Source organism: Chanodichthys erythropterus, chromosome 10, assembly GCF_024489055.1.
Source record: "Chanodichthys erythropterus isolate Z2021 chromosome 10, ASM2448905v1, whole genome shotgun sequence".
Taxonomy (NCBI): domain Eukaryota; kingdom Metazoa; phylum Chordata; class Actinopteri; order Cypriniformes; family Xenocyprididae; genus Chanodichthys; species Chanodichthys erythropterus.
In genome coordinates this window covers 22,150,886-22,166,424 of record NC_090230.1, presented here as the reverse complement: position 1 = coordinate 22,166,424, position 15,539 = coordinate 22,150,886, and the positions used below count along the sequence as shown (strand labels likewise).

The window sequence follows — 15,539 nt, the reverse complement described above, 5'->3', positions numbered from 1 at the left end:
TCTAAAAGGAAAAAAAACATTATTAGCCTACACAGTCTAAGTATACTTAACTAATGCCAATGTGTTAGTCGGAGCTCTAAAATATCAGCTGGTGTGCCCCACTGCTCCACCTAAACTGTACTTTAGTCCGTTACTAACCTGAGCGTAGATTTGAGGGGTTATGGATTTAACGTAATCTACTAGAGCCAATAATTTCAGAGTAAGTCAGAATAAAGTCAAATGTAACAATTTATTAGTCAGGTAAATGTGTCATGCCAATTACATAATCATCTCAAAGATGATCAATACAAACATCAAATGCTCAGAAACAGAGTAAAAGATGAATACCTGACATTGGAAAAATGTCCTTCAGACACTCAGCAATGTGGGCTCATCTGCACAGGATCGAGCCCTGAGCCTCCTGCAACATCTCTTTAAATACCTAGACCTAGACTGAAACTTCTTTCAAATGGAGACATGAGTTCTCAATGTGAATTTGCATTAATCAGGGTCCCAGACTGAGTAGTTTACACCTTTTGGGGACAGAAGGCCATTTGCATGAAAGGCCCTGTGAAGGTGGACACACCCACTACAGAGAGCAAAATATCTCTAAAATCTTCAAACCTCTATTACCTTCTGGTTTACTTCTATGGGATTGAGACCTTTGTACCAGTCACACTGAGACATTTCAAATGATACCAAACATGTATAATGTTGTATGATAACTGTTCACATTAAACCATATAGATTTGGGGTGAATTTCAGGTCATCTTTGCATGTAGAGAGAAGAAATGGGGGAGGGCAGTGAAGGAAAGGAAATGTAGATTAAGGCAATACTGAAGTGTGATTGACTCAATCTGATTGCGTCTCGAATGGGGATGCTAATTTGCAAGCGAGAGTTTGAATGTTAATTTCCTTTGTTTTCTCAACGAGTAGCCCTTTCTCAGTCCAGACAGTCCGGCATTAGTCTTACACCAAATAAAACATTAAAACTGAGGAGAATCATCTCTATCACACAGTGATAACATTCTATTATAATATTCTTCCTCCTCACATGAAATGCAAAAATTATTTACACAGCTAATACCACAAATACAATCTTAAGCAAGACATTGTAACTCTATTGTGATTCACTTAAAAATACAAATAAACAAGGTTTCATTTGTGCACATTTCAACAGTGTACAATGTTATAAACATCTGAAGATTATGATGAAAAAAAAATATTTTCAAATGTGCATGTCATTTGTTTCAGATTCAACAATATTTGTGAAGAGCACTTGTGTCTTACAGTACAATATCATCTGTGGCTATACTAGTAGTCTAATTCACTACTTGATTATGATGGCCATCTTGGAAAGGTAGAACAGTCAGTTACAAGAGTGTGTACACAGACGGGACAAAATAACCAATGTGTCAAAACAGATCAGTGCAAATGGGAAAAAAAAAGAAAAAAAAAAAAAAAAAAAACATTTCTCACTGTTCCTGTCTGTATCACTTCAGCAGCTTAAATAAATCTCTACAAACTGGAACGCATCAAACACCATCCCCCGGTTTCACAGACAAGGCTTAAGCTAGTCTCGGACTAAAATGCATGTTTCTGTTTTAACTGAAAGCATCTTGCACTGAAATATATCTTAAAATATGTCAGTGCAAATATGTTTTCATCTCGAGATGCACACCTGTTTTTTGTTTTGTTTTGTTTTTTTTACTAAAGGCACATTTATAAAAGTTGAATTAAGGTCTAATCCTGGCTTTATCCAAGCCCCGTCAATGAAACCAGGCCTTGCTGTTCTATTGCTGGTAAAGTGCTGCTTTTCTTAAAAACTTTATTGCTGGTTTAATGCTTAACTGCCTTTTTTGAAAATAATAAGGCTAACATGAGTGTTTCAGGCAGTTTGATCCTCCTCTCAGAACCCATCTTCTCTTCAGTGACCCATTAAATAAATGTAACAAAATAATAATAAATGTTACATTCATGTCTTAAAAGGCAATCTCATTCAAATTATGGGATGTTCTGTTAGCAGGATCCCCATTCTGACTAACAGGTGAGTATTCACCATTCTCCTGTAAGAGAGAACAGATTCACAGAAGGTAAAAGAAATGAACAGAATTGAAGATTCAGTCACACAAACAGAAAAAAAGGAATCTGTGCTTTCCTTTTCCTGAATATTTGACTTAATACTGTAGTACAATGTTTCAATGTCAGAATTTCTGATACTTTTTGATTAAAATAATTAAACTATTCATAAAGAATTTGAGTGTTTTATAAAATGACTGAAACAAAACGTTGAATGTGATTTCAAACAGTGAACTTTTGATTTTGCAAGGCAAAAACGTTCATCTTTCTTCCTCATCTAAAATGCTTTAACTATACTGACAAGACAAGACACTTGCTCTAAATAAAGTTTGCAATTTTTGTTTTTATAATGTTTTAATTTGTATTATTATTTTATTATAATTTAGTTTATTCAATTAGGGGTTTTTTTGCACTCACCAAACTGTTTTGGTGGTGATAATTTAAGGACAAAAATGAAACATTTATTTTAAACCCCTAAACCCTGACTCTAAAGCAGTAAAATAATTCACGTAAAAGAATATAAATGAATAGAATTACTTACGATCACAAAAATATATTCATGCCACTACTTTCAAAACACAAAAACACACACACACACACTCACACACTGAAAACACATTCAAACAAGACACACACTACTTTCAGATCTCACAAATCAGAATCGTTTAATTTTACCTGGATGTGATTTTCCGGCCCCCTGCTGCCTGTTTGAACAATAAAGACAAACTCAAATAAACACAGATGACTTTGGCCAATTACAACAAAAACTCATTTTCATATATTATATCTTCATGTTCATATCATATCTTTTGTAAAATCAGCTGTATACTCACTTCTACTTGGATCCTTGCGATAGTAAATCACACCAGCAGTTACAGCAGCAGCCACCAGAAGAACAACAACTATTCCTACTACATCAGCTGAAGACAGACCTGAACCTGAAGCAGATAAAGACAGACCGTTATATTAATTTTACTGATGGTTCTGACTGATATTTACACCTTTCTGTTTTGTTCATTAGCTGTGTGGTGCCAATTTAACTGATAAATGGTGGGTTTTTGAGGAACAGGAGCCAAAACAACATCAAACCACTTTGAGCTCAACAGGAAACATCAATGTTTAAGGAAAACTGATTTTGTGCACTGTGCAGGTTAATAACATTCATCAAAATGGTCAAAACTGTCCACAATTAAAGGCACTGTATTTAAAATGCCCTGACAGACTAAATGACACTCACCTGTAACAGAAACACTGAAGCTCTTAAACCTTCTAATACTGAAGCTGTTGCTGCTGATGATGATCTGTAGTTTATAGATTCCTTCATCTGTGATTCTGATGTTTGTGATGGTCAGAGAGCCAGTCTGATGATCCAGCTTCAGTCTGTCTCTGAATTTCTCGGTATCATCATTACACTGAACATCTGTACAGATCTTACTGAGATCTCCAGTGATTTCAGCGATGAGAGTGTCTTTAAAATACCATGAGATTACATAATTTGGGATTTTCATTACACCACGATCTAAAGTGACAGATTCTCCCTCCTTCACCGTCTTCACTTCATCTCGTTCAGCAGAAGAAGCACCTGAAACACAAACCAACAGCTGCTGGAGGATCTTTTTGCTGAAAACAAACTACAAACTACACATTATAAAATATGAAAATAAAATTTTATAACAAGTGTTCTTTGCTCATTTTCTGAATTCATACCATGGTCTGTCAGAATACACAAATGCACAGGTAGTTCCAGTCAGTTTAATCACCGTTATACATTAAAGGTGCTAAAGAGGATGTTTTGTTTTATACATTTTTGCAATATTGCTTGAAACTGTCTTTACTAACTGATAAAAGACTATTTATTAGGTGCACTGAAAGGAATAATATCAATATACATCATCTGTGCACGAGGTAGGGCCTTAAAAACATCAGCCAATCTCATAAACGATTGGCCCTCTGGCTTGTCAATCACTGCCGTGACGTTCCTTGTGAGAGACGTGCGTGGCTGCGCTCTCCAGTAACTTTCCACACTCCACAGGCGCTGCATGCAATGTTTTTGTCAGGAGACAGGAGTAACAACTGCAGATTATGAGTTACCTGCGGTGAATCCAAAAACACGACACAGCGAATGCCGGTGGTAAACACTCGTGTTCCAATACTCGTGCACGAGTTTTGGGAGGCGTTCCTTTGAAATGAGCTGTGAAGGAGGGGGGGTTGTTCTTATGCATGCGCTCATTTCTAAAACTCACTAACAGTCTTTGGTTTCTCAGTCGACGAAAAGATCCTCTTTAGCACCTTTAATGCACTGCCTTTATTGAAACAACCCATGGACTGGAAAAAAAAAAGAAAAAAAAAAAGACAGAGCATCTCTCCACTTCCTTTCACCGTAGAAAAATGAAGCCAAAACGTCCTAGTGACAGTCGTAGTTGATTACATCATTCGGAGGCTGAGTCTGTGCAGTAGTGATTCTGAGGCGGAGCCGCGGCATCAAGGTCTTGCCCAAATTCCCGCAGACTCAATCACAAGCACAGCTGTCAATCATGACAATACACCATGTTTTTATAGCATCAACTAACTAACTAAAACCAAACAAATTAGGAAAAAGAACACTTGAACATGATTAGAGCCAACTAAAATGACAAACCATCTTTGGAAAAAATTTATTTGAAGTGTAATTAGATTTTTTAGTTTGGCGCATGTGTCCCATTTGATTGCATGGGGAGGGCGGGGTTTATGACCTACACTGCAGCCAGCCACCACGGGTTGATGAAATTGCTTTGGCTTCACTTTTCAGGACTTTTGTGGCACACTTAAACCACAAAAGCACACACAGGATCAGAGATTGCACTATGCATACTAAAATTATTGATATTTCGATATGTATTGAAACTGAAATATCTGAAATGATTCTAATACTCCTTTCTGCAGTATTGATACTCCAATACTAGTTACACTTTCTTGCCCTCTTCTCTGACAGCGAGTTGACGTGTACCCACCTCCTTTCATTCAGTTGTCTCATGCACTCCGATTAAATAGTGTTTGTGTGAGTGGGTCTGAATTTCGGTGCCGGATTGTCCATAATTCTACTTCATTTCTTCTCGCATCCGAAGTGCTCACACATAATAAAGCCGCCTCTGACATACAAGTGCCAAAATTAGCTCTTTTTCACAGCTTATTAATGTTCAAATACACTCAAAAACAATGTCACAATGCCCATCGTGGTGAGTATTAATGTAAAACAGTCGTAAACTGTTCAGGAAGAATGTGTAACAGTATTTTGGATCAGTGCATGCTTCAGGTCTTAAAGGGACAGCAGCCTAATAAACAAACGCTAATAAATGCTCTCCATGTTATTAATGTTAATCAAACAACAAATGACAAAGAGAAAATCACGTATTGCTTTTGACTGATTATGTTGTGTAACTAATGGATTCATCTCTATTTAATTTTTACAATTAAGATTATCCAAAGTTATTTTAAATTTGATTACTTTGCTCTTTATTATTGATCTTACCTGAATACTACCGTTAGACCTATAATAAAGCAGTCCATTTCATTTTTATCTTTATTCTATTGTATTTATTTGTGCTATTGTTAGTAATTTGTTTATTTGGTCTTATTTTATTACAGTTTACTTGTAATTTTTTTAATTCAATTTACCATTTGCTTCCTTGTGAAATCAAGCTTCCTAGTGCTGTGTGATTGAAGCTATTGAAACAAAATTTCGTATCAAATTTAGAAATTCAGTATCGTGACAACACTAATGCACACAGACACAGAAACTTGTCAATGCTGCCCTGTGACTTTATCAATAAAACATCTTTGTTGCTGAGTTGCTACATTATATATTACTCAGCAATGAGGAGGAAACACTGCTGTTTTTAAAGTAAACTCTCAATCTCTCTCTCACTAATTACTTAAAATAAATGCTACAATTATTTCAAAATCAATTTAATTTTACTGCATTACTTTCTCTGTGTCTGATTGAAAGCTGGCAAAAAGCTAGATCTAATCAGCCATAACTGATAAAAAATAACCGTAATTTCTGTGTAACGCACACCTAGCCATTGATATCCAGTCCCTCCAGGATTCCGCGATCACAGAATTTACCGCAAACTCTGCAAAATTCGGAGGGGCTTGCAATCTTTCAATTTTTTTTTTTTTTTGGCGGATTGATTACCATTTGTATAACCATAGTTGCTATGGTACAAATACCATGGTTAAACGAGGGTTTATGTAATAAAACCATGGTTAATTTGTGGTTGTCATGGTTTACCAACACCAACCATGGTTTTTGCCCACTTCGAAGTAGACTACATGCGTTGAACTTGAAATAGGGTGACCATATGCGCCATTCTCCCAGGACGCGTCCTGTCCAGGATTTCTAAATGGCCTAAAATGGCTTGAGCCCTTGCCTCTTTAATTGTGAAAGTGGTCATATCGATGTGCTCCTGGAACGCGATTTCTACACGGAGGTCTGTGCAAGCCACTGTTCTTATTGACATTATTCATGCAATTCATTAAAATGTTGTCGTATTTGCAATGCTTTGACTGTTCTCTGTAGATCCAGCCTTCTTGCAAGCCACGATCGGTTGATTATGTATAGCCTAATGCATGCTATTGGTCAAATTATTTTTCAGTCGTTACCTTCCGCAAATATGAAAACAAAACCTAAACTGGGACATTTTATGCAACTTAGAAATCCTGGACAGGACGCGTCCTGGGAGAATGGCGCATATGGTCACCCCAACTTGAAATCGATCGATAAACAACTGTTTGTGGCATTGCTTCGGCTATGCATCTGTCAGTCAGTACCGCAACTACGCAGCTCCAGTTGTAAGCGCACATCTCTCACACACATAAGCACACACACGTGCGTGCATGCTCTGAATGACATCGTTTCCATCAACCGGTTCAGCTTATCAGCAGTGTCTGCATGTTGTATAATAGAAACTCTGTAAAAAGGCCCAAAATGGAACTGTGGTCAAGCCAGCCGCCACCCAGAAATAAGCGGTCAATCTAGCCGCCCCTATATTTCGTGGTCCGCGCATACACTTGGTAAGTCTGTGAACCGATCTGAACGTTATTTCACATTCATTCATTTATTCAGTCAGTCAGTCAATCTGTATGAATGAATAAAAATAACTAAAAAAAAAATATTTCACAGCTCAATTTCACCTGAAAATGATAGTAAACCTCAAAGCCTGACATTGTATGCTGCTGAATTCCAAAATTAAAGCCCTCCAACACTCATATGCTGTTTTGTCCATACATTGTGAAACTGAATACATTTCACAGACCTATTTTACCTCGTGTTTCCACAAACCAAATTCACCCCAGATGGACAGTACACCTTGTTACGGTGTCAACTACACCGTTTCAGGATATTCTGATGTTGCATTCCAAAATAAGAGCCCCCCAAACTTTATATCTATGTGCTGTTTTGACTATACATTCAGAAAATCATAAAAATAAAAGTTCTAGTTTCCACAAATCAATTGCACCTCAGCTGGAGAGTACACCTTCTCACAGTTTCAGCTACACTGTTTCAGGACATTCTGATGTTGCATTCCAAAATAAGAGCCCCCCAAACTTTATATCTATGTGCTGTTTTGACTATACATTCAGAAAATCATAAAAATAAAAGTTCTAGTTTCCACAAATCAATTGCACCTCAGCTGGAGAGGACACCTTCTCACAGTTTCAGCTACACTGTTTCAGGATATTCTGATGTTGCATTCCAAAATTAGAGCCCCCCAAACTTCATATCTATACAACATCAGAATGTACTGTAACGGTGCATTTGACACTGTGATAAGGTGTACAGCCCATCTGACATTAAATTGTTCTGTGGAAACTAGGACTTTTCTTTTAAATGATTTTCTGAATGTATAGACAAAGTGTATATATGAGATTTTGGGGGGCTCCTATTTTGGAATACAACATCAGAATGTCCTGAAACAGTGTAGCTGAAACTGTGAGAAGGTGTACTCTCCAGCTGAGGTGCAATTGATTTGTGGAAACTAGAACTTTTATTTTTATGATTTTCTGAATGTATAGTCAAAACAGCACATAGATATGAAGTTTGGGGGGCTCTTATTTTGGAATGCAACATCAGAATATCCTGAAACGGTGTAGTTGACACCGTAACAAGGTGTACTGTCCATCTGGGGTGAATTTGGTTTGTGGAAACACGAGGTAAAATAGGTCTGTGAAATGTATTCAGTTTCACAATGTATGGACAAAACAGCGTATGAGTGTTGGAGGGCTTTAATTTTGGAATTCAGCAGCATACAATGTCAGGCTTTGAGGTTTACTATCATTTTCAGGTGAAATTCAGCTGTGAAATATATATATATATATATTTTGTTATTTTTATTCAGGTGAAATTCAGCTGTGAAATATATATATATTTTTTGTTATTTTTATTCATTCATACAGATTGACTGACTGACTGAATAAATGAATGAATGTGAAATCACGTTCAGATCGGTTCACAGACAGTCTTACCGTAATACCAAGTGTATGCGCGGACCGCGAAATATAGGGGCGGCTAGATTGACCGCTCATTTCTGACTGGCGGCTGGCTTGACCGCAGTAAAATGGACGAGGAGCGAGACGGAACAAGTGAAGGAGACGCTGAATGAAAATGTATATTCGCTAATATTTCCAAAAAATAGCAGGCAACTACTTTACCTTTCTGACACCGCTTGTCTACTGATTGTTAACATTCGAACTATATAGTTATGTTCTTTTGCACTTTCATCTGTTTGAGACATTTGTTTGCTTTATACATTGTGTATTCTTCAAAAGTAGGCCATATTTAAGGTTCTTTTTTGTTGTATTATTGTTGTATTATTCAACACTCTAAAGCTTGAAATAATATAATAGTCAGAAAATATATATATATTTTTAACATAAGTTTTTTTTAACCTTTAGACAAAAAATAAAAGAAGTTTGCATGTGTTTTATGTTTTGTCATATTTTGATACACCAGGATTTTATGGCTCATAAAGTATGATATGGTGAGAGTATGGAGGGGGAAAACAGCTTAATTTTATTCAGAGGCCAAAACTGAGCAAAAATTGCAGTTTGCTGCAGTTGTTATTTATGTAAATCAATGAGATCTGTCTAACAGTACAGCAGACTACTTACATAAAATGCATATAAATATATTTTGTCACTCTATATTTCTTATAATATGTCTTGGTAAGAAGATATGCTTAGTATTATGATGAAAGCTCTATCATTTTTATTGTAGGGGGCAAAACACAATGCAATGCAAATGCATACAATGATGATTGATAGATGAACAAATGTTCCTCAAAGCTGTTGTATCATATTTGATACATAAAATATATAAAATCTTCTAAATGACAACCATGCTCCCATAGTTTCACAAAATCCTGTGGGAAACACTGCAATGTAACATTTTATATATATATATTTTTTGTTTGTTTGTTTTTGTGTTTGTTTGTTTTATTTGGTGTTACATATGAAATAAAATGTTGAAATTATATTTTAAGTTATTATCAGTGTCTCCTTTTTAAAATTACAGAGCCCAGTGGTTCTTGAGCTCAGAAAAGTAATACAAATGTTATAAGAATATTGACTCTGGTGTATTTTCACAAAAAAAATTACACAAGAAATGCCGCAAATATTGCCACAAATTTTGAGAATTGCCACAGCAAAATCAGTCATTTTAGGCTGCAGAAATCAGAAAAAAGTCCCGCGAAATCCTGGAGGGACTGATTATCTCTTACATAATCCATTTACAATTTGAAGAAACATTTTGTTTTTCATGGTTCTAAAGGCTGATTTATACTTCTGCGTCGGACCTACGCCGGAGCCTCTGCGTCTGTTTTCATTTATACTTCTGCGTCATTGTCCGCATTGACGTGCATGCAGACCACTAGTAGGCAGCGTCTGCGGTCATGATGAGTATCAAGTCAAAGGCCGAAGAAGAAGCAGCTCGTCATGTATGTTGTCAGAGAAGCTTACAAACAGAAACGGCAGAGAAGCAGCAAATAGGTAATGACTTTTGTTGCAGTATGACTGTATGTGTCCTCTGAAACAGTGTTTTTTCATTCATAGTGAAGTTGAAAGCGCTCGCTCTTCTCCGAGTGCTCCGCACTAGTTTTTTTACCTGAGCGAGCGGTTCTAGCAGACCAATCACAGCGCTTGCGGTCCGCATAGAATTGACGCGTTGTTACATTTTTGAAGAGGTGCACGTCAGGCTACGTCGTATGCTACGCGTGCTACACACAGCCACCGTAGTTACGGCGTACACTCGACGGAGAAGTATATAAGAGTCATTTATATTATAAACACAACAAATCCATGATATAAACATACATGACCTGCTTTTAAATGTTAAATGACTCACCATGAACAGCTACATTGAAGGTCTTTTCACTGTTGCGGCTGGTGATCTCTAGATGATAAACCGCAGCATCTGTGTTTGTGATGTTCATGATGGTCAGAGATCCAGTCTGATGATCCAGCTTCAGTCTGTCTCTGAATCTCTCTTCACACTGAACATCTGTACAGATCTTACTGAGATCTCCAATGAGTTGAGCAATACGAGTGTGATTGAAATACCACATAATTCTGTCTTGTTGGTTTGTTGTAACACCAGTGTGTAGAGTGACTGAATCTCCCTCCATCACTGATACTGAAGCTCCTGATGAAGAAATCAACAGATAATTATAAATCACTTTTGGGTAAAATTATTAAAATTATTAAATTATAGCAATTTTTTTATTTTTTTTTTATCTGTGAAATAACACTGATACTATAGCCATATAATTTTATTCACTATTCATTTGAAAATGTTAAAGTAATAGAGATGATCTAATTAATTTTTTAATATTAAGTTAAAGCTCACTTTTTCATTTTACTTTACGGATTTAAAATATTCAGCTGTATTTTAACACTCCTCAAAGAAAAATGCATTGAATGACTAAATTATACTCACCACTAACAGTAACACTGAAGATCTTAAGGCTGTCGGTATTGCTGATGCTGCTGGTTATCTGTAGTTCATATTCTCCAGAGTCTGTGTTTCTGGTGTTCATGATGGTCAGAGATCCAGTCTGATGATCCAGCTTCAGTCTGTCTCTGAATCTCTCAGTACCTTCATTACACTGAACATCTGTACAGATACTAATATCTCCAGTGATTTGAGCTATACGAGTGTTATTAAAAAACCATTTGATTCTGTCTCTTTGGTTTATTTTAACATCAGTGTTTAGAGTGACTGAATCTCCCTCATTCACAGACACTGACACTCTGTCTGTTTCAGCAGCAAAAACACCTGGAGGAGAAATTAACAGATAATCATAAATCATGTCTGGGATAGTGGGACAAAATTATACAACAGGAAAGTGCTGTGAAAATGTTATTCTACAGATAATACAGACTGTGAGAAATATGTCTGGATTCACAATGCAACACATGCAAACAAACAGAAGAAGATCATTGATTCACACATTCACTCAGACAAACATGAGTCTAATGGATGATTTGAACAAAATGATTACATTTGTGCATTCATACAAGTAAGGATCATTAAATATTTTCATAGACCTTGATGGATATTACATCTTTAAAAATGCCATCATATAACCTAATGTTATTTTTAAATAATACTATTACATACATTAATTCTAAATATTGCTTTCGTCTTAAAATCTACAGTTTATCTGCCCAAGTATTAAAGATATTAATGTCTTTGTTTTTCCATGAATTTAGCTGACCCATTCATGTCAATAGTTAGGCCCATTTTATAGCTATTCGAAATTAAATTTTAACTTTTATTCAGTTGTAGTAGTACACGCTTTTGTGACTTGGTAAAGTTGGTTTTATATTCGCACATTCGGACTTCTGATAAATTCAGACTTTCCAATAAATGTGCAATAAATTAATGTTTGCGAATTTTAAGCAGCGACATGATATTGACAACCAACGATTGTCAACTTACAACATTTTTCACAGTCGATCAAAATAGGCAAGTATTGTTTTAATGGCATATTTACTTGTGAATGTCCACTGAATGTCCAATGTAGTGTGATTAACAAGACTATTGAATACGGATGTGCGAATGTGCGAATATAAAACCAACTTTACCCAAGTACAAATAAAGGACTACTTGAAGCTGTACAAAAATATATGCACTGTTTAAAACTTGATTATATAATGGCCTATCTGTTAATGGCGACGCGATGTCACAGGAAATGGGTGTTTCCTTCTCAGCAGTCTCTTAATATACTATATTACAACATCTCTTATAAATAAATGGCTTACCATGCAGGAGCAAAACACACAGTACGAGAAAAATGCCGAGCATTATTTTCACCACTTTTCCTGAAGTCCAGATACTGCCCAATGTTTATGTCGGTACCATTTTTGTTTAATGAAATCGAAAGTAACCTAGTAGTACTGATTTGAAGAATCAGTCAAAAACATTAACAACGCTTGTGTCGTTTTTGCTAATGTGATGATCGACGCTGAAGCTGCAAAACGTGTGAAAAACAAACAGAAAAAAAAAAAAAAAACTGCGTTATTCTTGCTTTGCCTTGTCTAAAAGACACAAGTTCTGACATTTGCCAGTGGCGTGAGGAGTAAAGGAAGAGGAGCCGCCGGAAACGGGTAAAGACTACAGGGGATACAGCTACTGGACAGGCGCACATTAATATTGGGTTATTTAATTACTGTATTTGCATTATTGGTTTAGGGTTGGGGGAGGTGTAGTCGTTAATAAAACACAATCTATTAAGTAGCAAATTAATTTACTGTTATTTTATCGTGAAATTTTGCATCACTTCTGGAAAACGGAGCCGTGACTGCATTACCGCCACCAACTGAACTGGAGTGTAACAACGGGCTGCTCTTACTAAATTAGAAAATAATAATAGCCTATAATAATAACAATAATAATAATAATAATAATAATAATAAGTTAATTACTTAATTATATTCTCAAATATAATCTTGTTGCTTTATATATTGCAACACTTCATCCTGTATTTATAACAGATTTGCCTTGGATTTTCTTCCTGCAATTTTGTGAGCAACACTCATCTTTAATTTTCATACAATATAATATGAAATGTTCAACTGTCCATTCCACATTTCAATGACTGCACAACCCATTATGATGCTTTTTTTATTTTATATAGGTTACCAGTACTATTAATATTGTTGTGAGTCCTCTTCCTATACCCACATTTTCTTGAATACTATATAAATGTGTTCTCTTTTTTCCTCTATCCCACATTTCCTGCAATATATTATTTGTAGCTCTAATATTCTTGGTTATAATATTCTCTATAATATTATTGGTTTCAGATTTGCTCATGAGGATTAATTTCAACATTATTGCATTTTAATGAGTTTTTATTTATTTATTTGTGCTAGTATATCCACTATCTCATTTCCTTCTATTCTTACATGTGCAGGAATCCAAAGAAAGTTAATGTATTAAAGTTAATGTATCATATATTATATCCCATTTATATCAGGCTTTTTAGAGCTGCTAAAAGTCAGAGCATAACTACCTTGTCACAAGCTCAGCAGTAAACCATTAGATTATCTAAATTTCTCATTTTAATATCCACATGTTGTTTTGGAACATGTACTGCTGTTCCTAATTTTCCAGATTCTGGGTCTTTTGATCCATGTGTAAAAATATGTAAAATATCTGCATCTGCGTCATATCTTTAGTTGTGTATCACTTGCTGTTTCATCTACCATACAGCCATGATCAATTGCTGATCTTATAATTGAGCAATATACACCCATCAGACATAACATTATGAGCTGACAGGTGAAGTGAATAACACTGATCATCTCTTCATCACAGCACATGTTAGTGGGTGGGATATATTAAACAGCAAGTGAACATTTTGTCCTCAAAGTTGATGTGTTAGAAGCAGGAAAAATGGAGGATTTGTAAGGATTTGAGCAAGTTTGACAAGGGCCAAATTGTGATGGCTAGACGACTGGGTCAGAGCATCTCCAAAACTGCAGCTCTTGTGGGGTGTTCCTGGTCTGCAGTGGTCGGAATCTATCAAAAGTGGTCCAAGGAAGGAACAGTGATGAACTGGCAACAGGGTCATGGGCGGACATTGATGCACGTGGGAGTGAAGGCTGGCCCGTGTGGTCCGATTCAACAGACGAGCTACTGTAGCTCAAATTGCTCAAGAAGTTAATGCTGGTTCTGATAGAAAGGTGTCAGAATACACAGTGCATCACAGTTTGTTGTGTAAAGAAATCAAATAAATCAAGTAAAATCCCAATAAGACAGCATATTATTTTAATAAATATAATCAGGATACACAATGTTTTTATTGCATACAGTTTTAAAGGTGCCGAAGAACATGTTTTCAAAAGATGCAATATAAGTCTTAGGTGTCCCCTGAATGTGTCTGTGAAGTTTCAGCTCAAAATACCACATAGTTGTTTTTTTTTTAATTATTATTAGTTTTTTTTAACTGCCTATCATTATAAATGCACTGATTCAGGGTACACGGCCCCTTTAAATCTCGTGCTCCACGCCCCAAGAGCTCACGCTTGCCGTAAACAGCATAAACAAAGTTCACACAGCTAATATAACCCTCAAGATGGATCTTTACAAAGTGTTCGTCATGCAGCATGTCTAATCGCATAATTATAGTATTTATTTGGATGTTTACATTTGATTCTGAATGAGTTTGATAGTGACCGTGGCTAAAGCTAACATTACACACTGTTGGAGAGATTTATAAAGAATGAAGTTGTGTTTATTAATTATACAGACTGCAAGTGTTTAATAATGAAAATAGCGACAGCTCTCTTGTCTCCGTGAATACAGTAATAAACAATGGTAACTTTAACCACATTTAACAGTATATAACAACATGCTAACGAAACATTTAGAAAGACAATTTACAAATATCACTAAAAATATCATGATATCATGGATCATGTCAGTTATTATTGCTTATTATTAATCTATTTTTCACTATTGTTCTTGCTTGCTTACCTAGTCTGTTGATTCAGCTGTGCACAGATCCAGACGTTAATGCTGGCTGCCCTTGTGTAATGCCTTGAACATGGGCTGGCATATGCAAATATTGGGGGCGTACATATTAATGATCCCGACTGTTACGTAACAGTCGGTGTTATGTTGAGATTCGCCTGTTCTTCAGAGGTCTTTTAAACAAATGAGATTTATATAAGGAGGAGGAAACAATGGAGTTTGAGACTCACTGTATGTCATTTCCATGTACTGAACTCTTGTTATTCAACTATGCCGAGGTAAATTCAATTTTTGAATCTAGGGCACCTTTAAAATGCACTACAATACACTGGAGCAAATAGCATGTGAATGGAAAAGCATGTAAGTGTAGGACCTACACCTAACCCTAATTATATTGAACCTGCTGATCAGTAAAGCTGTCCTTGAAGGTCCAGGAAGTGAGCCATGATTATATATGGACTACACT

At 36.0% G+C, this 15,539-nt stretch overlaps 1 protein-coding gene across 1 annotated transcript; it reads right to left on the bottom strand.

Moving 5' to 3' along the window:
- Positions 1–241: 241 nt before the first annotated feature.
- On the bottom strand, positions 242–12,678 carry LOC137029258 (carcinoembryonic antigen-related cell adhesion molecule 1-like). Its single transcript, XM_067398832.1, has 7 exons — positions 12,358–12,678; positions 11,030–11,368; positions 10,439–10,735; positions 3,296–3,640; positions 2,892–2,996; positions 2,734–2,762; positions 242–2,045 (listed from the first exon to the last, which is right to left on the bottom strand). The coding sequence occupies exons 1-7, from the start codon at positions 12,398–12,400 to the stop codon at positions 1,962–1,964; spliced, it is 1,242 nt and encodes a 413-aa protein (XP_067254933.1). The 5' UTR covers positions 12,401–12,678; the 3' UTR covers positions 242–1,961.
- Between the last annotated feature and the right edge of the window lie 2,861 nt (positions 12,679–15,539).

What these genes read in the sequence shown, in the direction of transcription:
- LOC137029258 (XM_067398832.1), bottom strand. Translation starts at nt 12,400, where the DNA reads ATGCTCGGCATTTTTCTCGTACTGTGTGTTTTGCTCCTGCATG. An exon ending in GTGTGTTTTGCTCCTGCATG is followed by an intron (nt 11,369 to 12,357) that starts GTAAGCCATTTA and finishes TTTCTCCTCCAG; the next exon opens with GTGTTTTTGCTGCTGAAACA. An exon ending in CTTCAGTGTTTCTGTTACAG is followed by an intron (nt 2,997 to 3,295) that starts GTGAGTGTCATT and finishes TATCTGCTTCAG; the next exon opens with GTTCAGGTCTGTCTTCAGCT.